At 42.0% G+C, this 27,586-nt stretch overlaps 1 protein-coding gene across 1 annotated transcript in view; it reads left to right on the plus strand.

Moving 5' to 3' along the window:
• The window catches only part of LOC114449113 (dolichyl-diphosphooligosaccharide--protein glycosyltransferase subunit STT3B-like), a 48,200-nt gene continuing 20,614 nt past the window's right edge, over positions 1–27,586 (plus strand). Inside the window, exon 1 of the mRNA XM_028426480.1 lies at positions 1–639. Coding sequence (XP_028282281.1) covers positions 347–639 — 293 coding nt within the window. The 5' untranslated portion in view covers positions 1–346. The remainder of the gene's footprint in view (positions 640–27,586) is intronic.

The raw sequence follows: 27,586 nt of genomic DNA on the forward strand, positions 1-27,586 counted from the left end.
CTCTTCTCATCCAGCTCCAAGGAAGGAAGGAAGGAAGGAGGAACTGCTCGATCCGCGTGTGTCACTTCCAGTGTGCTGCTGCAAAACCGCGCTGCTATGTGACTCCCTGGAATTATTTAGCTGTTTTTTTTGCGGTCGGTGGGAAGTAAGGTTTGAAAGTTTGGAATCACAGCCGGTGTGTTTTTGGGGGGCGCGGGGCTCGCAGGGGAAGGTGGTGCAAGTGGTTTCGGAAGTGGAGCGTGGCATAGAAAGAGGAAGAAAGGGGGGCTTTTCTTTCCTGGTGTGATAAACCAGATAGCTTCGCTTCGCTTCGCTTCGCCTTGCCACGACGGGACTGACGTAGAATATGGCGGAGCATCACCCGGTTTCCGACAACAAACACAAATCCTCGCTCAACTCCGGAGCGTCGTACTCTGGGAACGGACGCAGCAGTACGGCTGTCGCGGAGAGAGGAAGCAACGCCGGATCGGCGGGAGCAGGAGGTGGAGGTGGAGGTCTGTCGGGCGGCCTGTCGCAGCCGGCCGGGTGGCAGTCCCTGCTGTCTTTTACCATCCTGTTCCTGGCCTGGCTGGCCGGCTTCAGCTCCAGGCTTTTTGCTGTTATTCGCTTCGAGAGCATCATTCACGAGTTCGACCCCTGGTAAGTCCTTCCCCCCCACCACCACACACACACACACACCCAGCGGCTTTGTGATGCTTCTTTTAGGATTATATGCCACAAAATAACCCGTAATATCACCACACTACACCATAGTGTCACCAGAATCATGGCTACAACTTGAGAAAGCTTCAATGTACGTGTTGTGATCAGTGATCATATAGTCACCTGTCCCTTAATCGATACAAATATACTTTTTTTCTTGTATTATTATTATGCTGATTCAACATACAAGGTGAGTAGTGTTCAGTACCATGTGACTCCTTTGTACGTATAGAGATTGATTTATAAAGTGGAGGAGGAGGGGGAGGTCACGCCAGAGTAAAGGAGGACAATAGTGACAGCTTCATCTCAACCCGGAAGTAGCAACTATCCTCAACTGAGAGACACATTTCTCACTTGTCTGTCTGCTCTGGTTTGCTCACACTGACTACACCAGTTCATATCATTTGTGTGGATATGCATTGCTTTTAATTCTGCACATTCTGATCAGACATGTGATGCTGATTGATTGATTTTTTTAGCCGTTGATTTGAATTGCTTGCAGTAGGTGCATCTCTTCCTGACTTATCTTGACGGCTTTCTTTTTGGCAGGCTCTCCTCACACTGTCCCAAACATTAGTGCAACCAGGCAGCAAGTGACAGTTGGACAGAGAGGTTAGCAGACTGTGCTGCAAGATAAGGTTCAAAAACCAGACTTTGCTCTTTGCCTTACAGTACAAATAGCAAAGTGATGCATTTTTTTTTATTTAAAACTCTCCACTAGTGTGTCTTCTGCCAGAAAATGTCCGTGCATTTTTTTTTTTTTTTTTTATTTGTACTCACGGGGACCGTTTCCTGGTCCAAGCCTGCATTGCATCACTGAAAGCATTTAATGATTACTCTGAGACCAGCAGTGTGGATTAAACTGCCAGCTTCATGTCTGTCTGCTGAATAAAAGGAGACCCGAAAGCTTTCCTGGGTGAGAATCCTTCAGTTTCTGTGCGTCGCTGTCTGAAAGCCTAACATGGCATGACACGGAGTGAAATTTATTCATACACTGCTTCATTGTCCTATCATCCTCCCTTTGCTGCTGGACTGCCAGCTTTCTGTAAACCAGATATTTGGATGGCTAAAGAAAACGTTTGTGTGTGTATGTGTGTTTCTTCTTGGCAGGTTGTGTTTGGATGGTAGCAGCACATCAGCTCATGTTTGTTAATGTAAAAAAAAAAAACCATTACAGGATATACAAATATATTTTTATCTCAAAATCACAACTTCCTGAACCTACCAAAGGGGAAGTCCTGGTGAAGGGGAAGTTGTGTGTCTTTGCCTGTGTTGAATCTATGATTGCGCTGTCAAAGAAATGTTCAGAATGTGTGGAAGGATGTCACAGTAAAGAAACCTTGAGGAGCGGCCATTTCTGATCACTGATTCGTGACTGTGCCCTAACCACGGGACCTTACTGCAAGCTTGCTGTCATGATTGTCTTTCAGAGAAGATTGCAAGAAGGCAAACAGTCAGATCAGTCCTCTACATCCCTGTTTGTTCTCTAGCTGTCGTCCTCGCCCCCTCTCTCTCACACACACATATACCCTCTCTGATGTGTCCCTTTTGATGTGGTTAGTTAATAGTCCTTTTCCTTCAGAAGTGTTGGATCAAGCTATTAGATCTGACAGCGAAGCTGGATCGGGACTGGCATTAGGCAGCCGGCCTGTGGATGGTTAGATATGCTTTGAGTTCGGTCTGTGTTAATCATGCACAGAGCAGCATCTTAAAGGGAAAAAAAAATCTGCCTCATTAGTACTTATGTCTCTGTCTGATGCACTAAAAGTTGCTTGCTTCTGAGCTGGACCTCCCTCAGAGCAAGGAGATGGCATCAGATCCACCTGTCATCTTTTTGAGCAAAGCTCTCCGAGTCATAGACAGTTTTTACTGCAATTAGTGTCACTTGGTGGCCATTTCTCTTGTGACGAATGGCTAATATTAGAGATGAGATGCAGATGTAAAACCATTCACGCCCAGACGATCCACTCTTGAACCCCTCTAAACTAAGGCAATATTAAGTTCTGGATGTTGAACTTCAGTACCTGCTGTAGTCACATGTTTTATATTATTGTCTAATATCTTTGCATTTTAAGGGTTTTGTGTTACATGTTTTTATTTTCTAGCTTTTTATCGGTTTTGTTATTGCTTTTTTTAATATTTATTTTACTTCTTCGCTCATCAGTTGCCAGTTTGACAGTTTCATTGACATTATGTGAGAACGCCCCATGTAAATTGTTGTAAATTTTGTTTGCCTTGTTGCAGTAAATGCAAATTATAACACTAAATTCAAAGTAGCTGCTTGGCTGTTGGCTTTAGAGGACCATCCAAGAGGCTTTTCTGTGTGATACACGCGTCCTTTCAGACAAGTGAAATGTAAGATTGGAGCTTTGAAGTTTGGTTGCTGATCCCGCTATTTTAAATAAGCAAAGGCCCAGAGAACAGGGTCCAGTATCTGAATCCTGTTTACACAGGTTTTTTTTTTTTTCGCCTGGAAGAGACAGAAGATTACAGTGCCTCATGATTGCACAAGATTACAATATGATCATTCAGTATTGATTTGTTTTTGGCGATGTTCCTTGTGCACAGAGATTTTGCTGAAACAGTAGATAAAACCCTCCAAATTCTTTGCAATTTCCAGTTATTTTGAAATGTATAGGGTTTAAATTAGGGCTGGGCGATATGGCCAAAACATGTATCACGATAATTTCTTTCCATATCAGTCGATGTCGATAATTACCAGGATATTTAAAATTTATATTTATTTCACATTTAGAGGAGTTTTTCAAAACATGACATGACCAATTTGAGCTTTAGTTTCTTGACATTTTCTTGATATTTTTCTTCACCTTTGTCATTTATCACTAATCTTTATCAATCTTCACATTTAAAAAATGAAGATGCGCTACATCAAAGGAGTTTACTGTGTACTTTGAGCGTCTGAGAGCGATACCTCCTTTGTTCACCTGGAACATCTTCGACGTAAGTTCCGACTTTGTAAAACATGTGTTCCGCCGTCGACTCCGAAGAGGTAATATTATAAAACACAAGTAACGTGGCTGCATGTGCAAGTTCTAAGTGCTTTAGGTATAATTTCAACAAACAAAAACAAAATAGCCAAAATATCTCCACACTACAGACGTTTTGTGACCTTTCTTCTCCACGATGTCTGTGCCCTTCTCGCTGCTCTGGGTCGCTGCTGCAGAATTTTCTTAGTTACTTTCTCTCACCACTCCTCCAAGTCTCAGCTCCTCACAGTGACGGTACAGCTTCACATGTAGCACTCGAGCAATGCGCACGCGCAGCGTCACACAACGTGTACGCATTTATCAAAGCTTTATCGGACTTTTGTCATATTTTTATTGAAAAAAGTTATATCGCGATAATTATCTTTATCGTTTTTATCGCCCAGCCCTAGTTTAAATGATTGCTTTCATTCTTTACTTTCCAGTTATATATATATAATATACATGTGACATTTACATATACACCCAGCCAGCCTTACATACACATCACTGGCTGAGTTTACACAAGTAAATTGAGAAGGACATTATAATATAGATGGGGAAATGCAGTCAAAATGCAGTGGATCTAATACAGGGATTCTCTTCTCTTTGTCCCCACATCCACAAATGGGAAATAATAGGAAATGGCCTTGTGTGTGTTTGTGGAGGGTGGAATTGATGATGTGCATGCTGTTATTGTGCCTAGGCTGCAGAATGAGTTGTGCCACATTACAAGACACTCGGAGTATGAGAGCAAGAGGTTTAGTGTTCTGTAATGAACAGGTTGCATTGCTGTTGTACATCTGTCAGAAAAGATCTAGCGCTTCCTCTGTATTTTTTTTGTGAGAGGAAAAGGTGCTTTTGAAGGTTTAAAATGAAAAGGGGGAGGCAGGCTGGGGAGGAGAAATGAGAAAAGTGCCTTCTTGAAACAGAATAGGAAAGCAGATCCTACATTTAGCCCCGTTGGCTTCATTTACACTGGCTGCCTCTTCAGATCTGCTTCTTTTCTCAGCTGTTTCAGCTCAATCATTTCATCTCTTTGCTGCCGCTTAGGTCAAACGATGGTGTAAATTAGATTCTTATTCCCTGGTCTGTACGGTAATAATTGTGTAAAACAAAAATAGGATTCAAATCAGCAGTGCGCTGCAGGGCCATGTTTGGATTTGATGATTCATGAGAGCAACTACACTCCTGTTGTCTCCTATTAGGTGCCTTCAGCAGTGCGCTGCTCTCGGTCACAGGGGTCATGACAGTTTATGCCTCTGGTCAGTAGGGCTGGGTAAAAAAATCGATTTAATCGATTTCGGATCGATTCCATTTAAATTTTGCACTATCGATTCACAGGGCATGAGATCGAGTTTTTTTGTGTTGTGTGATTTTCCTCCCTCAGCGCTCTGGTGCGTGATGACGCAGCTGCGCAGTCGTACGTCGCGTCATTCAGGCACGCAGCCAAAATGGCTAAGGCAGGGAAAACACCGCTCGGCAAGCCATCCCAAATGAAATCCGAAGTGTGGAATCATTTCAAGTTTAAAAGGACAAAGGACGAAGAGCTTGATAAAACCAAGGTAGTTTGCAAGATATGCCAATCAGAGCTCAGTTATTGTAGGTTTACTACACACCTCAGAAACCACCTGACAAGGTACCACACTACGCTAAACTTGGCTTCCGACAGTACACCGCCCGGAGCAAAACAAAAGAAACTGAAGGACCTGCCAGCATTACCGTCAGAGTCTCCGTGGCCCATAAAAACAACAGAGGCCATCGCAACTTTTGTTTGCAGAGATTTACGCCCATACTCGGCAGTGGAAACTGAAGGATTCCGGCAGCTCATTCAGGTGCTCGAACCACACTACGTTATGGTGCAGCGTAAACATCTGAATGAAACTGTGATCCCCGTGATGTATACATCTGTGAAAGATGTGACACGAATGAAAATACAGTCAGCAAATGTCAATGAGCTCCTTTTCCTCAACAAGGATCTCTGTGTGACAGTTTAAGTTTACTGTCTACGATTGTTAATATTTAATACTAATACTAATTTTTTCATGTAAAAAGTGCAATTTTCTGCAACATTCATATGAGCACTTTTTACATTTGCACTTTTTTTAATACAATAGGATAAGACAGTTTTGTTTACAGTTACATGTGAACTGTCAAATTTACAAAATAAATTTTATTTTGCAACGTATATATAACGTGTATGTATATTGTCATTATTTAAGAGCAGATTGAATCGATTCAGATTGAATCGAATCGAATCGAATTGAATCGTGATTAATCAATTTAAAACCCTAAGAATCGAAATCGAATCGATCTAGGAAATTGATGGTAATACCCAGCCCTACTGGTCAGCTTTGTTTGACAGTCTGAGTTGGTCCACCTGACACCTGATTCTTTATTGGCAGTGACTCCACTGCTCGCTCTCTCCCTCTGGGCAGGGGAGCAAATGTTCTGTCCTGCTTGCTGCCAGTAACAGGCAAGGAGATGCGAGGCCAGATAGGCTGCCCAGCTCACACACACACACACACACTCATGCAGGCCAACACACACCAAGACCCGCCGGGTGGCTGCGACCTTGTGGAGTTTGGACTTTACTTCACACTCAGTACACATATTTTATTTACTGGTGAACACTTTTGCAGTTAGCGGGTGTTCTTTTGTTTTGTTTCTGATGCACAATGCAGAATATTAATCATTCACATGCAACAGCTCTGCAGTGAACCTGAACTTTATAATGTTAATATGTTTAGGGCTGGGCCAGCTGCTGCATTACTGCAGTAACATGATGCCGACTACAGAGTTGAGCTCATTACAGTCATCACAGCGTCTTCTGCTTCCAGTCATTCTGGTTCAGTCTTCCACATTCACACAAATGATCTTTGTACTAATGATATAGTATACGAGATTTTCATATAGATGGAGAGAAATTGGCCTATTTCTCACAGTGTGCACAGCTAAAAGCACTCCGTGGTGTCATATTTACACCTCGGCAAGGCTAAAGCAAAAATATTTGAGATCTCAGTGTAGCCATGAACTGAGACAGAGAAACAAAACATATTTGTATTTCAAGATATTGTCTGGTAAGCTAACCTGTTCCATGTCTCCCTTTCCCTTATACTGCGTCCTTCATCAGCTGCACCATCACCATCAGCATCAGGATGTACAGGAGAGCTGGCAACCTGCACCACAGCAGTGCCATTAATAATATTTCTGACCTCAGAAGCCTGATTCTGTCACAGTAATTTGTTTTCCACTGTGTACATGTGGAAGATCCCCTGTATTTGGCTTACATAATACCAATTCTGCCGTTTCATTACGCAACAATCAGAATGGGAATGAGTCATTTTTAAGCTATCATTCAGAGGGGAAGGCAAAAAAAAAAGTCTGCCACTGGTGTAAACTGTAACTCTATAACTGCAGCTCTTCACTCATGTACATTCATTTTAACAGAAGAAGAAGAATGCTATGGACTGCTGCATGAAGGTCGTTTGTTTCAAAGTTGACTGCCTGTTAATGTTTTCTCTGTAAGAGGAAGAAGAGTCAGACTTTACACTTCATTATGTTGTGCATATGTTGGACTACAGCCACTGTGGTTTGGTAGCTACTCGAGCCGTGAAATTTATCACAAATCAGACAGTTCCTCTTTCACTACTGCTTTTCTGATCTATGACTGCCACCCCGGCTGCTACGTCTTCCTTTCTCTGTGTGTTTTTTCACAGTACATGTGACATTTGAACATTTGCAAATGAGTCCGTGACGTGCCGTGGCACTTCTGTGGAGGATGTGAACCCCAAAGCAAGATTGCTTTGTCCCAAAATATCAGAACCGTGTAAGCGTACTGACAGTTAGTAGTGATGAAATCGCTGCGCAACAAACCCTCACGTTCCTGTCAGACACCTCACACTCACATTTATTTGTTTTTTTCTTGTTTGTGTTTGTTGTTTGGCTTTGTGATGTCACCCAGCTTTTATTGGAGTGTCTCTATCATGTCAATCACACTCTCAGGCTTTATTTATTTTCATGCCTGTTGCTTCGTGCAAGCAAAAATAATTGCACCCCTTTTTTTGCTCGTGTTTGCATGACAGATTTTTGACAGAGCAGTTCCAGGCTAGGAGGCTTAACACACAATGAATTAGCAAATAGCTCTACTGGCAACAATGCAGCTTAAATGGTGCTGAGAGACTGAGAGAGAAAGGTAAGTCTCACAGATACAGATGACTTTCTGATGCCTCCTCTTCGATTTAATCAGGTTAGATTCACAAGGACCAGTTGCTCTGTAAGAGACATGTGACCGACTTGGCGCAGACAAACTAGGTTTCCTTCCACCCTACCACCTTCACCTCTTTGAGTTCACTTACCCTCGTCCTGCTTTTACTCTGTTTTCTCTGCAGCAGCAGCTAATTGGTGTCTCTATACATCCCTCTGGGACGTGTCTTGGTGCACGTGGATGTGTGAACCCTGTTGCTATCCAAAAGGCAGTAGCTGCTTCTCTGTGAGCTACACACAATCTTAAAAAGTAGACTAGTAGTTTCCGCCTCAGACAAACTAGTACGTTCTATAAGAAGATCACGAGTTAGTCATAGGAGTTGTAAAATACTGCTCAGGGCTGAATGAGTCTTGTATCATGAATGCCAGCGTTGACAATCCTTAGAAAGCTCTATCTGTAGTGCCTTAAAATTCTTCTCACCTGGTGAAACTACTCCCATGAATGCAAAAACATGGCTTCTCAGTGGTGCATGTGTCAAGGTCTTTTGACTTTTTTGACCAATATACAACAGTTTTTCTTCTACATAATAATAATAATGTACATTTTTAATAAAGAAAAAAAGCACTATGCTTGTTTGTAGGCAAAACCCCAGCAAGATTTGACCCTTTGCCTTGTCTTCAGCTTACAATTAAGCTGGATCCATACTCCGCGAGACAAAGACATTTTTCCCCCCTGCAGATGTTACGCCCACAAAATGACGTCATTTTTTGTCTCTGACCGCCCGCTGATCCGCACTCCTGTGCACAGGGTCCGGGCCGAACTTTGTCTTTCAAGGCTGTGCGGCAACCATGCTGTGATTGGTCGGAATTTATTGTGGGCGTGATGAAAGTGGAGAAGCGCAAGAGCCTCTCCAGGTATATAGGTAGGTGTATAAACAGCACTGATTCAACAGATTTAGATAAGACCATACCGGTTTTGCATGATGAGCAATAAAAGAAAGAAAGAAAGGCAAGTCAGGGTGATTTGTCACCAATAACTCCAGACAGCCATTCACACATACCAGATGTTATTACCATTCTATATACTCCTACATACCCGGGCATAATAGGCTCGTTAACAATGTCTGTATATCTTTGCTATTGTTACTTTTAATGTCGCATCTTCACAGCTCATCACCGGACAGTTTGAAGTATCGCAGGCACATTGGAACACAGTAGATGTGCAAATGTGGTCATAAAGGCACAAACACTGAATCTTTGCTATTGTTACTTTTAATGTCGCATCTTCACAGCTCATCACCGGACAGTTTGAAGTATCGCAGGTACATTGGAACACAGTAGATGTGCAAATGTGGTCATAAAGGCACAAACACTGAATCTTTGCTATTGTTACTTTTAATGTCGCATTTTCACAACTCATCGCCGGACATCTCACGCTGTTGCAGGCACCCTCTCTGTATAATGCCCTCTTGCCATGGCACAAGTCCTTGTGGTGTGTTAAAAAACTCAGTAAAGTCTTTCCTTATAGTTTAGTGGGCGGGCCGTATGAGGAGTTCTGCACACACACGTCTCGCGGAGTATGGTACCTCAGTGCGGAAAAGACCTTTTTTTTATCTCTTACCACCCGTGGAGTGCGTTCTCCGCTCTTTGTCTCGCGGAGTATGGAACAGCCTTTAGTTGAATGGCTGCTTAAACAAGTTTTTCCTTTTGAGTAATATTTACTGATTTCCATCATGCTTTGAACTTGCACTCCTGGCTGTGCGCCTCCATACTGCTTACACATTAGTATGTGCAGCCTTTTTTCTAATCACATTCCGGAGACATTGACAAGATGCACGGCTTTCCTTGCAAATTATGCAAACATCACATACACACATTTAAAATGCACAGTGCCATATGCTGGATTTTTTTTAATACTTTGCATTCTGCAGTACTTCAGAGGGGAATTTTGTGGATGAATAGCTGGCAGTACAAAAAATATTTTCTTTACTTCTGTTTTTGGGAGGACGACCTATAGACCACCCCCATGTCTGTGGAATTCTTTGCTAGAATTGACAGTAGCTTCCTGTGTGCGCACGCTTTAATGCATAAAATGTACTTCTAAACCAATTTTTGTCAGATTTCTGTTATTGAGCTGTGCCAGGCTTAATTCATCACCTACAGTATTAGCTCCGTCTACCACCCTCGTATGTGTGGGAAGAATGCTGCGAGTTAAATTTCTTTGCTTTGATTACAGGCGGGTGGGACGGGTCTGCAGAACAGAAGCTTTGTTTTTGGGCTTACTTCCTCAGTCACTGAATAACAAATGTAGTTGAAAGCTTATGATGATCGTAAGCCTTTGATTATACCCATCGTATATCGCTAAAGAAGTTGATATATAACACAATTTTGCCCCTTTAGCTTGACTGTCATTGTTTGCTTCCAGTCAATAGTCTTTACCTACCAGAGCACATGCCCCAAACACGTTTCTTAATAACATCTGATTCACATCCAAGAGAGTGAGTCACCCCAAAGAAGCAGGCAAATAAAGTCCAGTTGTTAGCACAGTGAAATAAAATGTGTCCCAGTTACCTGCTGATTACATGTGTATGCATTATAACACTTGATGTTGTTGTGATCACAAAAGATGTGACGATTGAGGACAGTCATAGAAATTACTGAAAGGATTGTAACATGCTGCACAGTTTTTCCCTGAAAGGACTTCCCAACAAAAAATGTAAGAGAAGAGATTTATGCCGTAACCTTGCCTGTATCACACAGTCGTTCTAATGACAAAGGTTAGATGATTTAATGAGGCGGAGGGCAGGAAAGGTAGCCCACAAGCTACGCTTGGAGCTATGGTGAGACACAGTCTGTTATGATAATTTGCATTGAACTTGATGAAAAAAGGTTTTACTGCCAGCTCATTTAGTTCCTCTGTGTCACAACATCAGTGGACTTTGCACATCCGTGTGTAATTGGTTGTCTGAGCCAGCCACTGATTGGCAGGTTCACAGTGCTGGTGAAGATTTGTTCTACAGCGTTTCACTTGTGTGCAAGCTCAGCAGCTGCTTTCTTTAAACCTGCTTAACAGCTATTCTGTTTAGTCAGACTTTACATTTTTCAGATGATAGTTAGAAGTATTACTTTTTGTTGATGGCACCTGTCATTTTTTATTTTTTTTTGGCTTTTGATGTTCTTGCTTTCAACAGTTTCCACTTCCTCAAACATCTGCGCATGCAGATCTTGTACCTCTTGTTCACTCAATAAAGAGAAGCTAAAGAGAATCTGTCGAGAATCCGACTGCATGTCTGATTTAGCTCCATGTATCTCAGTTTATACTGAATGGTGCTGCCTTTGCAGATCGTTCCGCAGAAAGTCATCTGTAACCATTTCAGGCCTATCAGCTGGGGATCAAATGAGTGTTTGTGTGTGCATAAGCAGTAAGGATTTGCCATGGTTCATTTGATCAGTAAACAGACGTAGCCTATCTGTAGGCCACTTTCTTTCTGCGTGCTCTCTGTACTTGCTCAGTGAAAGAGATCAGTCCTGGTTTTTGTTTTCCTATCAGGATTTTTCTCAAGCCAATCCCAAGGATCACGGCAAGGCCGCAGTGCACGTAGTTCACTGTGTTATCTGCTTAAGCAAACCTGATAAAAATCGTATCCTTTCTTTTCTCTGTAACACTCTTACTGTGGGCACATTTGCTACAAAACAGCACGCAAATCCTCCAAAGAAGTAGAAGCTTCCTCACACTGACCATCACTTTTCCTGGGTAAATGATAAATGCTGCTGGCAGCAGGTCATATCAGCTGTTACTAATTAATTTTAATTTCATGAATGACTTGAAGGCAGGCCAAAATTAAACTTGGCTGTTTTATATTTCATGGCTTGCCTCAGCCTGTGTCTGTATTCTGCCAAAGACTGTTTGTGAGGGGATACTGCACAACGATGAGTGGACGCTCGTTCAGACGCAGCTGAGTGATGCCTCTTTTATCCAGCTGATTGCATCATGTCTGCTTCAAGAGATGCGTTCTCCTTGTGAAACTTAGTCATTACTCATCAGTAATTTCGGGTCCAAACATGAATATTTTAATAGCAGGACCTTCAGAATTTTGATCAAGTGACTTTTGGATAATAATGTCCATCACATAATGAGCGCTGCATGTGTTTCTCCAGTCTAAAGAATGATCCAGATGTTGATGTTTAGGAGTTGGTAACGCCACCATTTTGTTTGTCTATAAGGCCCCGTTCACACTGGAGAAAGTCATTCCAGCTAGAGTAGGATTGAGCCCAGACAGCCTTAAGCTGGATGCGTTCAGACCTATTTTCAAATCTGGCTAGCACACACTTGTGTCCGCACTCAATCCGGCTTCATCCAGCATGTTTGCTGTTCTTCAAACCACTAGGTGGCGCCTCGTAATATGGCTAATAATGTGGCTAGCCGGATTCGGTAGCCACATTTGCGTTCACACCTGAGCCACATTTGAGCCAATCCTGCTAGATCCACCTCTAGCAGGATTGAAATCAAACTGGATTCAGCCGGATTGGAGGTGTTCACACTCGGAAAAAAACACATCTGGATTGATCTGGATGCGGCCAAATCCTGCTTAAGCCACATTTTTTTTCCCCAGTGTGAACAGGGCCAAAGATAAGACTTTATTGATCCCCAGAGGGAAATTGAGTCGTTACAGCAGCAGAACAAGTAATAAGACTTGAGTCTTAAGTCGTAGAAGAGTGTGCTACTAGGTAGTAACAGATAAGTACCATTCTGTGCTCTCTTGTGCAACTTCCTTATTTTAACAATAATGGAAAAAAAAGCTAAGCATCTTTGTTATCAGGTAATAATCAAAGCTGCACGCACCACTCTATACACTGCTGTATGTTGACAGCCTTAAAAAGCTACGGTAAGCTAATACTGACTTTTTGTGACTGGTTTATGTGGGGTGATGCAGCTGTAGTAATAGAATAACAGCAACATCTCCAATGGTGAGGTGTTCTGGTCCAAATGCAGCAAAACTGTATCCTGGCCGGCCTTTCGAATTCTTTTTCTATTTTATACTCTGTGGATTCAAGTTGGATTTCCAGGGTTCAGAACCAACAGACGCAGACGAAACTCCCTCTGGACACATTTGGGTGCACAAACAATCAATCAGAGAAACGAAGCATGCGGTGTAGGCAGAGTGACAACCAGACTGATACGAGCAAACAACATCCAAAATGATGTGCAGTTGTTGGTTTTAAATCCAAGGTGTAAATATGCAAATGTGCAAATATTTTTGAACAAGGCAAGCAGCAAGTCTTTACATAAACCGCCTCATTTCAGAGGTTTTCAATCATGATACAAACAGGTACAGTAAGGTTTGCAGTGACATGCATCAACGTGTATTGCTGCAGCTGCAGCTTGGACAGTATGACGTCTCATGACGGTTTAAGTCCTGTACTGAGGAATGAATCTGTGCTCTGCGTAGCGTCACTTCAATAAGAGTCAAGTTACATTTCTCCCAAGCAAGTGATCAGAAGTCGGCAAGACTCTCTGAACATGTGATTTCCTGATCCAGGGAGGAAATCCCACAGCGTGTACTCCTTCCATATCAGGAGCCTCCCTCCGCACGCTGAAGTGCGCAGAGTGAATTTAAATAACATTACTTTAAATAGGATGATAAAAATGACAGATGGCCCCTCCAATTTTTAAATTAAATGAGTGACAGGAGGTATAACACAGCTGCTGTTACTTAATGATGCATTGTGTTAACTTTGGCAATCACAACAGACAATGAAAAGTGTGAAATAGGAAGTTATATTGGCTTTAATTATAGCTCCTGCAAAAAAAAAAAAAAAAGCCAACTGTGGTCAGTGCTGCAGTGGACGGTTTCCCTGCTGTGCTTCCTTGATATTCTGCCTCACTGTTCTTCAGCTGAGCGCCGTATTAAAGGGAGAATCTGCAGGGCTGACTCTTCATCAAAGAAATGTTTTATCTCCGATTAAATGTACAAAACTAAAGAAATGATCATAATGGCCTTCCCTTCTTTTCACAGCTGATTAATCTTTTAATGTGATGACAAACACAGTCTCTGTGGCTGTCACTGATAAATATTTATCAGGATTACATATTCTTTCTCCCAGTTTGATTGCTGACAAAAAAGACAAACGAGCTTGTTTGCATTTAGTTACGTAACATTGTAATTCACTGCACAAGAAATTAATGAAATTGAAGAATTTAATTAAAAAATGTTTGTCTCTCTTTTCTTAACTCTAGGCTAAACTCCCCTCCCCTCTCGAGTCTTTATATCTGTCCTTTTGTCTTCCTGGCTGTGCCGCTCTGCCTTTTCCCAGCCATTAAGTTGCTGCTGGTTGCCAGTTCGATTAGCCCAGCGAGTTATTCTAGCACAGCATCCCGCTTTGATGTAACCCTGCCAGTCTCTGCACTCTCTCTTGTTGCTCTTCCCCGCCATTTCTCGGCTTTCCGTCCTCTGGCTGGTGTATTTCTTTGTGCTCTCTTCTGTCTGTTGTTGTTTTCGACTCCCAGCGGACAGCGACACGTCCTTACATGTTTGCCATGTATCCACTGATGGGCTGAGTGGAAAATGCTGTGATGTCAGTGAAGCAGATAGCGCTGGAAATTATATTTCCCTCAGTGAAGACATTAGCAGGGATCAATAAGCATATTGATCCATGTTTGCTGATTGGATGCAGATGAATCCTTGGTGACTGTAAGAGCATGTTCTGTAATGCCTGATATCATCATATCAGCAGTGTCAGAGTTTACAGGGTGAAATGTGTAGATTTCTGCCAGGCAAGCAAAACAAGGTCAAGTTCCACATAAAAACTTGCTGCTGCATATTTTATTTCTGAACTACTTGACTTCAGCTGGGTGGCAGGTGACTATAAAATCACATAGCACAATGCCTTACCCAAACATCAACAGCTTGACCATTCCAAAAAAGGACTGTGGGTAACCATAGCAACAGTATTTAAATACAGCCAACCTCTCTTCCTGTGGTAGCATCTCCCTTGTTGTAAGCATGATAACTCACTGATAGAACACTGGTTAACTGTTTAGAAATGCAGCGCGCCGCTCTGTGGCATGCTGTAGGCTCTATTATATATCAATATCAGCAGCCAGTATTAAGTAAGAATGTTGTGGGATGCAGGAATTTATCTGAAACCAAAATTCATTCAGCCCATGGTTACAGCACATTTGCCTGCTGCATTCAGCTGTGTTTTTGTTAGCCTGCAGAAATCTTTCTTCCTGTGTTCCATTGAGCCCCAGTTAGAGGAGAAGCTTTGTCAGAAAGCCGGCTGTGAGTTTCTTTCAGCCTGAGATCCAAATGACAAATAGGACAGTCTTGTCCCAGAAACATATTGCCTCCTTCATCATGTGGGCAGCCACCCACCACAGATAGGCTCGTGCCCTCTAATTTAAGAAACAAAGCTCCAGGCCTTGCAGTGACAAACTGCAATTGGGCTACTTATGGTACTTTGAATGTATTTGAATGAGTCAGACTCAGCGTAACTGTCTCAACCTGCATGTTTTACGGTGTTCTGATGGCAAGTCTGGCCCACAATAAACCCCTGTAATATTGTCTTTATTTTGAAATCATAGGACGCAGCAGCCATTTTCACTGCCGTAGGTACACTGTGTGATTTATTATTAGGAATTTGACCTCGGTCTGAATGGGGAGGAGTGCAGGCGAGTCAGGATATAGGCCAAGGGAAAGCAAGTGGCTGAGTGGCCTGTTTATGTTGCAAGATTTTTATGGTTGCAGCAAAAGTTTAAGAGAATCATTGTCAAAGGAATGATTGATCATCAGCGACATTAATACTCGTCATTTTGATATATGAAGACATTTAGGCAAATAACATTTTGTTGGTTTATTGAGGTGAAATAAAATGGAACTGCAGCTGCAAATGGACATTAAAGAAAATCTCCAATGATGCAGCCACCGGTGTATTTCATGGCCTGCATTAAATAGCACACTGCACACACACACACACATGCGGAGCTGCCTGCTATATCGTCTGTGCCGGTACGCCTCATAATTTATATGAAGGTGCAGCAGAGAGGGTGATACACAGTAAAGAAACTCCAGTCCTCGGGCAAGGCTGCACTGTTCTCAAAGGAAACAGATTAAATATATAAATATCATTTCAAAAGGTTCAAAACTGTTTGTAAATCTGACGAGCATAATATGGAAATGTGTAGATCACAAATATAAATTGCCTCGTTGAATTTGTAATGCAGAACTGTGGCTCTACACACAAACTGCTTTGTTTATTCCCTAACGTGAAAAAAAAAGATGATTGCAGTTGACCGATATAACCCAAAGTAAATTCAGTAATTCAGTCTTGTGAAGCAGAATATTTTTTCTTATGTAGTTGTGTGAAGATGTTGCTTGTGCATCCATGCTATGTACTAAACACTTAATAACTTTTCCTGACATTCAGGTTGAGTAATGGCACCACGCCACCAGCTAAATGGAGGTCAATTTTTGCAGTGGCTGGTCAGTTTGTCTGCTGTCAGCTATGGTGGAAAGTAATCTGCCATCAGCAAGAGATTTTAGTCAGCAGCCAGACTCAGTTTGAAAGTATTTCATAAAGTGAAAATAGTCAAGACACATATGAATCACTCTGAAGTCTCCACCCTGACAGATAAGAGAATTAGTGACAGTTTGCGGGGCATTTTAGGTGCAGCTGTTTGCCCAAAACCCATCTACCGACATGCTAAATGCTGCTTCCTAGCTGTCAAAAATCCATCCATCACAAAATACAGCCTTTATTTAAACTCGTCTAACTGCAATTGTACTCCCATTTAGTGTCTTGGGAGCGGACATTAGAGAGCAGGATGAAGGGGTTGGTTTTTAGCCTAGCATGGGCCACCAGTATTTCAAATTAAGTGCAAAAATTAACATGTTAATTTTGAAATGAAGTAACTATAACCTGCCTGTAATTGCATTTGGATTATAGGAAGTCTTTTAAACCAAAAACCCAATATTATTCCAAGCCATTTTCCATACTGAAGCTGCTGTGTTGGTGTACTGCGCTGCTCCTTTTCTCAGGGTGTGGTCAGTAAATTGAAATGATTTTTCCAGCGGCTGTGAATAACCCATGCCTCAGTGTGTTGTGTGTTATGTTGTGGGCAGTGTGTGATAGTTTGCACTGCAGAGCTTGTCTGTCTCATCTCCTATTATCTGTTCCTAAGGCACTCAGATGTGTGAAGCGGCTGGTTTGAGAAGCAAAGCAAGTCCTCATTAAATAATCATCATGACTGCAATGGGCTGAGACAGTGTTGTTGTTAGGTTGTTATTGCCTCTGACTGACCAACCAGCACTGCTGAAAAAGAGGTCCATCTGACCCGTGACCTCGGATTCCATTAAAGTGTCGCAGTAACTTCGCAGTGTGTGTGATTACTTCTCTATATGTGACTTGAAATGTTTGAGTTGAACACTCTGGATGTGCACCTGAAAAAAGTGCACATCCCTTGACTTCAAAGGTTAAAAAAAAAAAAAAAACATTTTGAATCGATGCGCTGCAGAACTTTCAACTACCTCCTCTTTGCACCATCACATACACCCCCCCCCCCCCTCAGACCTCCTCCAAAACTCCAGAAAGACGCATTACCTTAATGCATATTTGATGGTGTGTCCTGTCCAGGGAAGAAGCTTTTTCTCTGTTGTGTCAAGTCTCCAAAGTAACCAGTCGGCAACGTAAGCACTTCTGTCAGTCTAATGTGTTTTTACCTCCTTTGTTTTTTTTAAATTAATTTCTTCATGGTGCTGTTTTTAATAAACCTTTCAGGTGTAATTTTCTTTCATTTTCAATAATGTGTGGGGCTCCCTGACATCTGTTTATCTCTATCCTGTTGATTTTCAGGGAAGGTACTGCGTATTCTCCCTGGGTTTGTCAGTGTAATGCAAGAAAATGTGTCTGTGGAGCAACAGAGACATCCCCACATGCTGAGATCTCTGAAAAAGAACAGATGCACAATGTGCAGAGGAGAATAAAAAATGGAACAGAGAGGCCTTAACACTACAGGGAACACACAGCTCTGTTCTTATCAGGCCAGGCCTCATTTTCCTCTGTTTGAGAAGGCGTAGAATTCCAGATGATCCAAATGAAAGCATCATTAAAGCATTTTTATTAAACTTGATTGACAAAATGATTGCTTTCTGCCATTCCAAATAAACCTACAACATAATCCATATTTGCATAATTAAATATCTTGACCACTGTTTTCTGGATTCTTTATAATATGTTTGTTCACAAGAGGATCACAACGTTGTTCTATCTGGCCAGGGGATTACATTGGGTGAATATCATGGACTTTGTTTTGCCATTTCTGCTTAAAAAAATGACGTATCCATACAACAGACCATGTAGTCGATTTTGAACCACCATGACATCAACCGTTATTGTACACCACCACTTTGAGTGTTGCTAAGCCAGCTGCTGGCTGGAGCTTCTCAGTGGTTGGATGTCCTCCGAACTGTTAGGTCATTGTAATCGAGCTTAAAGTGAACATCGAGCTGTTCATCTAATGTTCACTCAGAGGAAATAAAATTAACTTTTTAGTTGCTTACATTTTAAAGACCTGCAGTTTTTGCTGGTGCCTCTAAACTTGCTGTTTGTGTTTCAGGCCCCCTGATCATTGCTGTTAGCAAGGAATAGCAAGTATTTATATTCATTCCGTTATCTCAGTTCCCTCAGATTCATGCACTGTAATGATAGAGATGTATGTGCTCTGTTTGATAGCCTTCCAGCCATGTCAGCTTTATGAGGCAACAGCATGTCAGAGTGATGTTTCTGGCAGCTTATTTGTTTGCCCTGCAGTGGTCAAATCTTATTTTGAGAGAGCTATTTTGTTATCACATTCCTCAGTGACACTATGTGATGTTATAAAAACTGAAAATTGAGGCATTTTGATTGATTTGCTGTAGATTCACTAGAGTCGGTGCAATCGGCAAGAAATGAAACCAAAGACGGCTTCATGGAGTGATAAGTGCAGATTGGTTTAAGGAACCAGGCTAACATGATGAGATGAGGGGAACAGTGACCACACTGGTATGCTCCTCTTTTTTTTTTTTTTTTAGCAGTTTTCTTCTCTTTCTCATCAGTTTCTGAAATGGACTCCAAATGCAGAGAATCAGACCATGAAATAAGCTACTAACTGAAATGGCTTTTTTTAATAGGCTTTTTGAGGTGTACTTGATTGTAGTAAAAAAAAGTGACTATTTAAACGCACACTGGCCAAAAAACAGCAGTTATTCAGTGTTTTGTTGTTGGTGCTAAAGTTAAACCTCCAGCTAATATCAAGCATGGCTTCTCCTCCAGTCCACTTTGACGGACCTTTATGTAAAACTAGAAGCGTAGAGTTGAATTAATCTTTTGCTGAACATTGAAGATTTACTTTCTGAAGGTACTTTCTAAACTCCCCTGATGATTTTATTAGGCCCCGTTTACACTGGAGACAGTCAATCCAGCTAGAGTAGGATTGAATCCAGATGACCTTTAAGCTGGATACATTCAGACCTATTTTCAAATCTGGCTATCACACACGTGTCCACGCTCAATCCATCTTAACCCGGATTATTTGTTGTCCTCCAAACCACTAGGTGGCGCCTCATAATATACAGAGTCCATTCAGGCCGCGGTAGGCGTCATGCATTTTTCTTTTTGTCCTGTGTCGCTCGTTCTTTCGTTTTTTTTTTTTTGGTTCAAAAGGCAGTTTTTTCCTTTGTAGCCCTGTTGAAAATAAACTCGGGGCAAAGCTGTCGTAGTTGGACGGTTGTTTACATACGGCTTTTGTACATGACCCAGACACTGTCCCCGTGAACCCAGAAGTATCACGTTGCTAACGCGATTTGCTAGCCGCATTGATGTTCAGACCTGAGCCAGATGTAAGCCAATCCGGCTAGATCTACCTCCATAAGGTGGATTTAAAATTAAACCGGATATATCTGGATTCGAGGTTGTTCAGACACAGATATATCAAGATACAGCCTGAATCCCGCTCTAGCCAGATCGATTTCCCCAGTGTGAACGGGGTCTTAGAGGTGGATCTGAGGAAAAATATGATCTGTCCCCCTGCTGCTCATTCTTTTTATTCTTATGTGTACAGTTTCCAATATGCACGCTGAGAAGAGGCTGTTTGGTTGGTTTAGTTTGGAAATTGTTTGATCTGATTATGAAAAGGTGTGGGTGAGTTATGCAATTGATGGTTTGTACCTATACTCACCCCTGGGTGTTATTTTTTTAATCAGCCAATCATACTTGGATGCAGTCATCCTCATTGTGCCTCCGCTTACCGCAATATAGGATTTGTGGCAATTTGATCAGACATCATCAAATTTTAATAAATGTTTTAGTGTCGGCCGCCCTCACCTGCCGGCTTTTAAACCGGCTTAGTGTTTACTCTCTGTCTCACACACCTTCCTTGTTTCATCTAACTAAATCTGTGAGCTTCTACCGACTTCCCCTACCTTTGTTTCCTTCCTGACAATTTGTAGTTACACATGAGAGACAGATTCAGATGAAATGCAGAAAATTAAACATGTTTGCACGACTTAAGCCGCCAGCTATCCAAACATGGACACTGTGTGTTCAGTCATGTTTTGTTTGTCTCACTGCAGGCTGTACTGTTACATGGTAAATTAGCTTAGGACTGAAAAGGCTGAGATGACTTAGAATCAAGTTTACCAAACATAATTTATTAAAACAACTGTGTTTATGTTTTTTAAATTTTACAAATAAATAAATAATGATTTAAATTGGCACTGTGTAAATGTGTGTATAGGTGGCTGTCAGCCTGTTCACACTCCTACTCTCCATTCTTTTGTTTCTTTTCGTCTCAGCTGGCTGTATTCCCTCCTGTACTCCTTCTACTCCTCTCTACACCAGTTTTAATCTCTCGTCCCCTCCTCCTCATCTTCTTCTTCCCATCCTCTCTCTCTCTCTCTCTCCCTCCCTCCCCCGGCAGATTATTCTATCTCAGCCAAACTCAGAACAATGCAACAGTTCAGAAACAGATAGAAACCCTCACAACACACACACACACACACACACACATCTCCACTGTCTTCAAGAACTGTGAAATTAGGTTTTACTTAAAATGGGTCCTGTGGAGTCCGGAGATGATGAGGCCGATTATAAGGGGCTGTTGTTTGCAGTTATGGACAGATGGAGAGGCAGGAGAGGGGAGATTTATTTCTTTCATGTTGGCTGTTCCCATCTCATTAAGCATTCGTAGAGCTGTGACCTGCATATACACAAGCGCAGGCAAGATAGGTGAAATCCTATTATACTGCTTGTCTGTTTGAACCCAGGCCCTCTGACCCATGCCCACTCATCTCTGTGTATGTGTGCTAGATCCCATAATGCTGTGAAGCTCCATACACTGCCCCCTCTGACCTCAGCATCCACTTCAGTGATCCTGTGAAACTAAAAACTTTTCCTCTCAGGATTTATACAGATAAATTTGACCTTGACCTGTGTTTCTCCTCCTCTCTCTGACCTCATGTTGCGCTGGTTAGATGAATAAATCTCCTCAGGTACAGTGCAGTAATTTGCTGTCTTAAACACAAAACACAGATTATTTCTAGCTATATTTTCACCAGGAGCCCAGGCTTACTGTTAAGGTAAAGTGTTACTATTTTGGTGTGATATATGAAGCCCCATTCACGTATCTGGGTGACAGGCATTGCAATTATGAGGAAATTGTCTGTTAACAGACTCAGTCAGTTACAGCTCCTGTTAGTGGTTTGTGTTTTCTTGGCAATAATAGGTGACACAGGCAGTACATGTATATATTTACCAGTTCTGTGCTTGTTTGGCTAACTATCTGATGCTGTGTGGTCCTCGAGTTATAGTTTCAGCAGGTGTTTAAGTGTTTTAGGGGTGATCCAAAAGTCCAGTGTCTGCTAAAAAGCTGCAGGTCAACTCTGGTGTTTATTAACATAAGATTCTAGAAACTTTGTTCTTTCTTTAATTTAGACACCACAGTAGAACCACAGTGTCACACTGAGAGCTACAGCAATCTTGGCACACTTGCCTAATATACTGCTGTTATTTTGTTTGCTGCCAAAACACCTCAGACCTTCTCCTAAAGGTTATCTGTGGCTTCTGGCACCAGGATGTTAGGAGAAATTCCTGAAAGCTGTAAATTGGAACTACCGCCTGTGTGTGATTTAGATGAACCATCTTTGGACTGTAAACATGTTTATTTCTGCTTTAAAGTTGGTTTTAACATGGATGGATTGTCCTGGATTTTGGGCTGTCCCAGACGAAAGACAAGCATCGTAGGAGAATCGTGGAGATATCTTTGGTCGTGGCTCTAAATCCGTGGTCTTACGTCGCACTGTGAGACAGGTTCCACGATGGCCGTTTTCAGCGTCTTGCGACCAAAGACAAGCTGAGATAAAATTCTAGCGGTGTCAGAAATTTAGGATGACTGACACAGTGTGACAGCTGCTACGACCTGTCACCCCGCATCCACGTCTTCTTCCTCCTTGCATGTTGACGTACGACGTAACCTGCGATCACCCACGATAAGAACTTGTGTTTAGGGAGCAGATGTATACACTTGTGGTTTAAAGGCTTCTTTTCTCAGCCCTGGTGATTGCAGCTTGGGTCTTACCTGCCCATTTCTCTGGTTCACATTATGTCTTATGTATCCAAGGCCTTGTGTAGATTTATGACTTGGATAACATTATGACTGTTTGGTCAGTGTGTTGTGTTGGGTAGGGTAGGTCCTTTATTAGTCTTATTAACTTGATCAGCTACTGCAAGCTCTCCGCTATAATCTGATTCCTCACAGTTCTTTGAAAGAAGAAAAAAAGCATGGCCTTGGTGTTAAAAATGCTGGTAGTATTAAAGTTGACAGCCTTGTTACTGCACGGCAAAGTGAGGAGAAGCAACACCTTTCTGGTTTAATGTACATTTTAAGATTTTAGGCTGTGATCGTCTTGTATGCTTTATATTCATTATGATGCTGAAGTGCAGGAAATGTTAATATGCAGCAACTCATATGTAACACGCACTTTTCCATTCATGAGTGAATTGTAAAAACCCTAAATAAATAGGGTTAAAATGTTAAACAGAGGTGACAGCCTTGCACAGCTGGGGGTGAGACAAAGGTTCTCCTGAACCACTCAATTCTGCAACACAGTGAGAGCTGCCGTCTGTCACTGCTGCTCCTCTGTCCAATCAGGAGGCTGTGGAGAGGGTGTCTGCTATTGTCCATTTATTCAGTGTGGTCCTCTCCACCACAGTTTAAATGAGAAGAACCTGTTTGCTATTATTACTAGGGCTGGGTAAAAAAATCGATTTAATCGATTTCGGATCGATTCCATTTAAATTTTGCACTATCGATTCACAGGGCATGAGATCGAGTTTTTTTGTGTTGTGTGATTTTCCTCCCTCAGCGCTCTGGTGCGTGATGACGCAGCTGCGCAGTCGTACGTCGCGTCATTCAGGCAGGGAAAACACCGCTCGGCAAGCCATCCCAAATGAAATCCGAAGTGTGGAATCATTTCAAGTTTAAAAGGACAAAGGACGAAGAGCTTGATAAAACCAAGGTAGTTTGCAAGATATGCCAAGCAGGGCTCAGTTATTGTAGGATTACTACAAACCTCAGAAACCACCTGACAAGGTACCACACTACGCTAAACTTAGCTTCCGACAGTACACCGCCCGGAGCAAAACAAAAGAAACTGAAGGACCTGCCAGCATTACCATCAGAGTCTCCGTGGCCCATAAAAACAACAGAGGCCATCGCAACTTTTGTTTGCAGAGATTTACGCCCATACTCGGCAGTGGAAACTGAAGGATTCCGGCAGCTCATTCAGGTGCTCGAACCACACTACGTTATGGTGCAACGTAAACATCTGAATGAAACTGTGATCCCCGTGATGTATACATCTGTGAAAGATGTGACACGAATGAAAATACAGTCAGCAAATGTCAATGAGCTCCTTTTCCTCAACAAGGATCTCTGTGTGACAGTTTAAGTTTACTGTCTACGATTTTCTGCAACATTCATGAGCACTTTTTACATTTGCACTTTTTTTAATACAGTAGGATAAGACAGTTTTGTTTACAGTTACATGTGAACTGTCAAATTTACAAAATAAAGACATGTATTTTGCAACGTATTGTATATTTTCATTATTTAAGAGCAGATTGAATCGAATCGAATCGAATTGAATCGTGATTAATCAATTTAAAACCCTAAGAATCGAAATCGAATCGATCTAGGAAATTGATGGTAATACCCAGCCCTAATTATTACATGGGACTGTGTATTAGGGCTGAACGATTTTAAGAATAAATTGAATTGCGATTTTTTTTCTGGCAAATATTGCGATTTCGATTTCATCCACGTTTTTTTTCAAATCATGTCAAACATGTTTCTGTGTAAATGACTTCAGGTAGCTACTCTGTCACTTCTCAAAAACTATCAGTAGATCTAAAAGTAAACTCTGATAACGTGCACTCAGTATTAGTTTTAATAAACATGAAAATTTAAATAACAATTACAGAACAAAATAAAGTTTTATTTCAAATAGGTTAAAAGAAGACTAATGTAGTTCTGTAAAGTATTATTCAACAGTCATTTAAACAGACTGAAGTGTGCCTCCTAAGGTTAAACAATAAATACAGTATTGAGACTTAAGTAACTCTTAAAGTTCAATGTGATTTAGAACAAATGATCAAACTTTCATGGGAATCATATCTAAGGACAAACGGTGCTGCTGCTGTCAGCTCTGTCCACCGTTTACTAGAGTCCTCATGGAGCCTCTTCATCAAATGCCTGCGTTATTGTTTGGTGACGTCATTAGCTGCTGCCTCTGTCTGCATCTGATGTACACACACACACGCGACACAGACACACACACACGACACACGTACACAAACGACACATGCGACACACACACGCGACACACACACAGGTGTAGAAGAGCTGCTGACGGCACAACAGCAGCGAACCTGAATATAAGGAGCTGGTGATGTTCAGAGAGGTGGGCGCGTACGTGCTCGTAGCATTTACACGCGGCCCTTCCACTGCGACTCACGTCGCGCGCGCACACAGACACACACACAGGCTTAGAAGACACGCCGCTGCTGCTGCCGGCAGAAACAGCACCGAACATAAAGGTGGAGTACGTTTTAGGGACCAGTTCCTCCGTTTTCTTTTCGTTTTCAGCCGTAGCATTTGACAAAACAAAACCTGATTCAGTTAGGAGCAGTGCAAAAAATCGCGGCTTTGACGATCTCAAAATCGCGTCATCTGAGATCGCGATTTTCGGTCTAAAACGATAGATCGTTCAGCCCTACTGTGTATGAAACGGGAGACTTGAGTCATGCTGGTGGGAATGACAGTTTCAGATGTAAACAAAGTAATATGTCAATGGTTTCATGGTACAAGAGGGTACCCTGTTTATATATCACATACAGCCGTTATTGCCTTTTGTAACGCACTCACTCTGCATGTGTTTTTACTTCACCTGTCAGCATGTGGAACATTTAATTTCCTATCAGACCGTTTTGTGTAAATATTGTTGCACGCATGCCTTTCGTTTGTGTTCATATCGGCCACTGGTTGGCTTTGTGTGTCTGTGTCTGTGTATGCCTGTGTGTGTGTGTTTATGTTTATGCCTGATAGAGGTTTACAGCTGTGTGTGAATCTCTTTGATGCCACATCCTGTCATCTCCTCAAAGCTGTGTGTTTTTCAGTCCTCCTGTGTCAGGCTCCCACACACACACACACACACCATCTGAAAGCAGCAGGGAGCAGGATCACCCTGCAGAGGGCTGCCTGTCCTTGGAAAACATAGTGGTGTGGGTCATTAAAAGGGGACTCTGCCCTCACTGTGTTTTTGCTCTTGCTTCTTGCTTGCTGCCATCTGCTGTGTTTAAAGATGCAGCGGGGTGAAGTTTAGCAAAGGGTTTGGTTTCAGAGGGGAGAAAACAGTATTAACTCCAACATTTGACACCCTGCTCAATGTAAAAAGGGCATGCTTACGCTTCACATATCATAATTTCATTCATTTTAACCCTTAACCTCACCACTGCACTGTAACATTTTCCAATCAAATCGTGTTGTTACTTTGAAGATGAAAAAAAATGACATATTTTCTAATAGGAGTTCCTGCAAAGGGCACTGAAATTCACACCGTGAATGATATTCGGTGGCTTGCCACAGGTGTTGCCATGGCGATCAGTCCGAGTGATGCTCGCATTTTTTACTTTCATTCATCGCTTCAGTGTCTGCCCCCTGGGAGCCAGTGTACCCTCATGTGGCCTGCGGTGAAATGGATTTACCCTGCTGCAGTAAAGCTGCATCTGAATTATTTACACCCTGTAATTTGTCTAGCTGCCGCTTATTTACCTAATGACAGTTGACTAAGAATCATTGGTGTTCTGCAGAGCTGTGCTGCTTAAATTGTATTCATATTTAACCCAGAAAGCTGCAGCAAATTTAGGCTCAGCACTGAGATGTTGTAGAAAATCTCCCATGCATACGCCCTGTCAGCAATATCTTTAAGTGAAGAAAACAGCACAGTGGTTTTTTCAGTGGACCTGAACAAATGGCCACCTCCAATATATATCCTCTATGTACTCTGCACACTAAAGTTATTAGCTAAAAAAGAAAACTGCACAAAGTTCACTGGGTGTCATACATCTTGGATTTGTTTTGTTTTATCTTTCAGGTACACTGTGTTGCTCGACACCAGTGGAACATTTATCTGAGTGTTACACCGTGCTTCTAATTAGGTGGTCTCGCAGGTTTGATGAGTGAATACTCATTAATTTAATGCAATCACTTCATCCTGGTTTTCTTTTTCACTCTTAAGAAAAATTAAGAATACACTGGAGCAAAAAAAATGAACTTTTCAGAAGCTGCAGACTTTCATTTTGAGTTCCAAAAATTTTAGAGCAAACTTCAGATCAGGGGTTGTGGAGCAAGAAATTGAAGCTCCCAAACTTGGATACTAATTCACTGGATTACACATTTCTATGTGAATGTACATAAATCCTTGATACACATTTTGTTCCCTCAAGAAAACTTATTTGCACTTAGAAGAACCTTGAAAGTCTATGTTAGCTCTTTTGCAGTTGAAGTCCAGATAGTGACACAGACAGCTGGTGCATCTGTAGCAGCAGGTAGAGTTCATAGTAGAACATTATACCTAAGGTTGGCCTGGTAGTTGGAGTTACTTTAATCTCCTTGTCAGAAAGGCTAGTTAGTCTTAGCATTAAAAGAGCCTTCCCATATATTAATGAGCCTGTATCCCACGGGTGAGACAGAATTTCACTTCCATCTGAAACCCGGCCTGGAAGAGGTTTTAAGAGCCCATCATCCAGAGAGTCAAGTGTGGGTGGTGAGTGTTTTGTCTGTCCACTGGCTGGCTGAAAGCTTTAGGATAGCGCTGCCTTTCTGGGACTGTAATTGTAAGAGGAAAACGAGAGGCATTCTGTCAGGAAACAGGGCACCAGAGGCGTAATGGATTATGTGTTTGTATTGTGTGTGTGTGTGTGGGAACCTTTTCTCTCCCACCTTTTTTTGTTTTTGTTTTTTTCAATCAAATAACTGTGCCCAAAGAGTGAACGTGAAAACCTGTGCACGTACCCTCAATCTAGCGCTCGCTCCTGAGGGGGCTGAGCACGCCATATGCTGCAATCCCTCCATCATATTCCTGTTTTTCATGGAGGGACAG

Source organism: Parambassis ranga, chromosome 16, assembly GCF_900634625.1.
Source record: "Parambassis ranga chromosome 16, fParRan2.1, whole genome shotgun sequence".
In the NCBI taxonomy this organism is placed as follows: domain Eukaryota; kingdom Metazoa; phylum Chordata; class Actinopteri; family Ambassidae; genus Parambassis; species Parambassis ranga.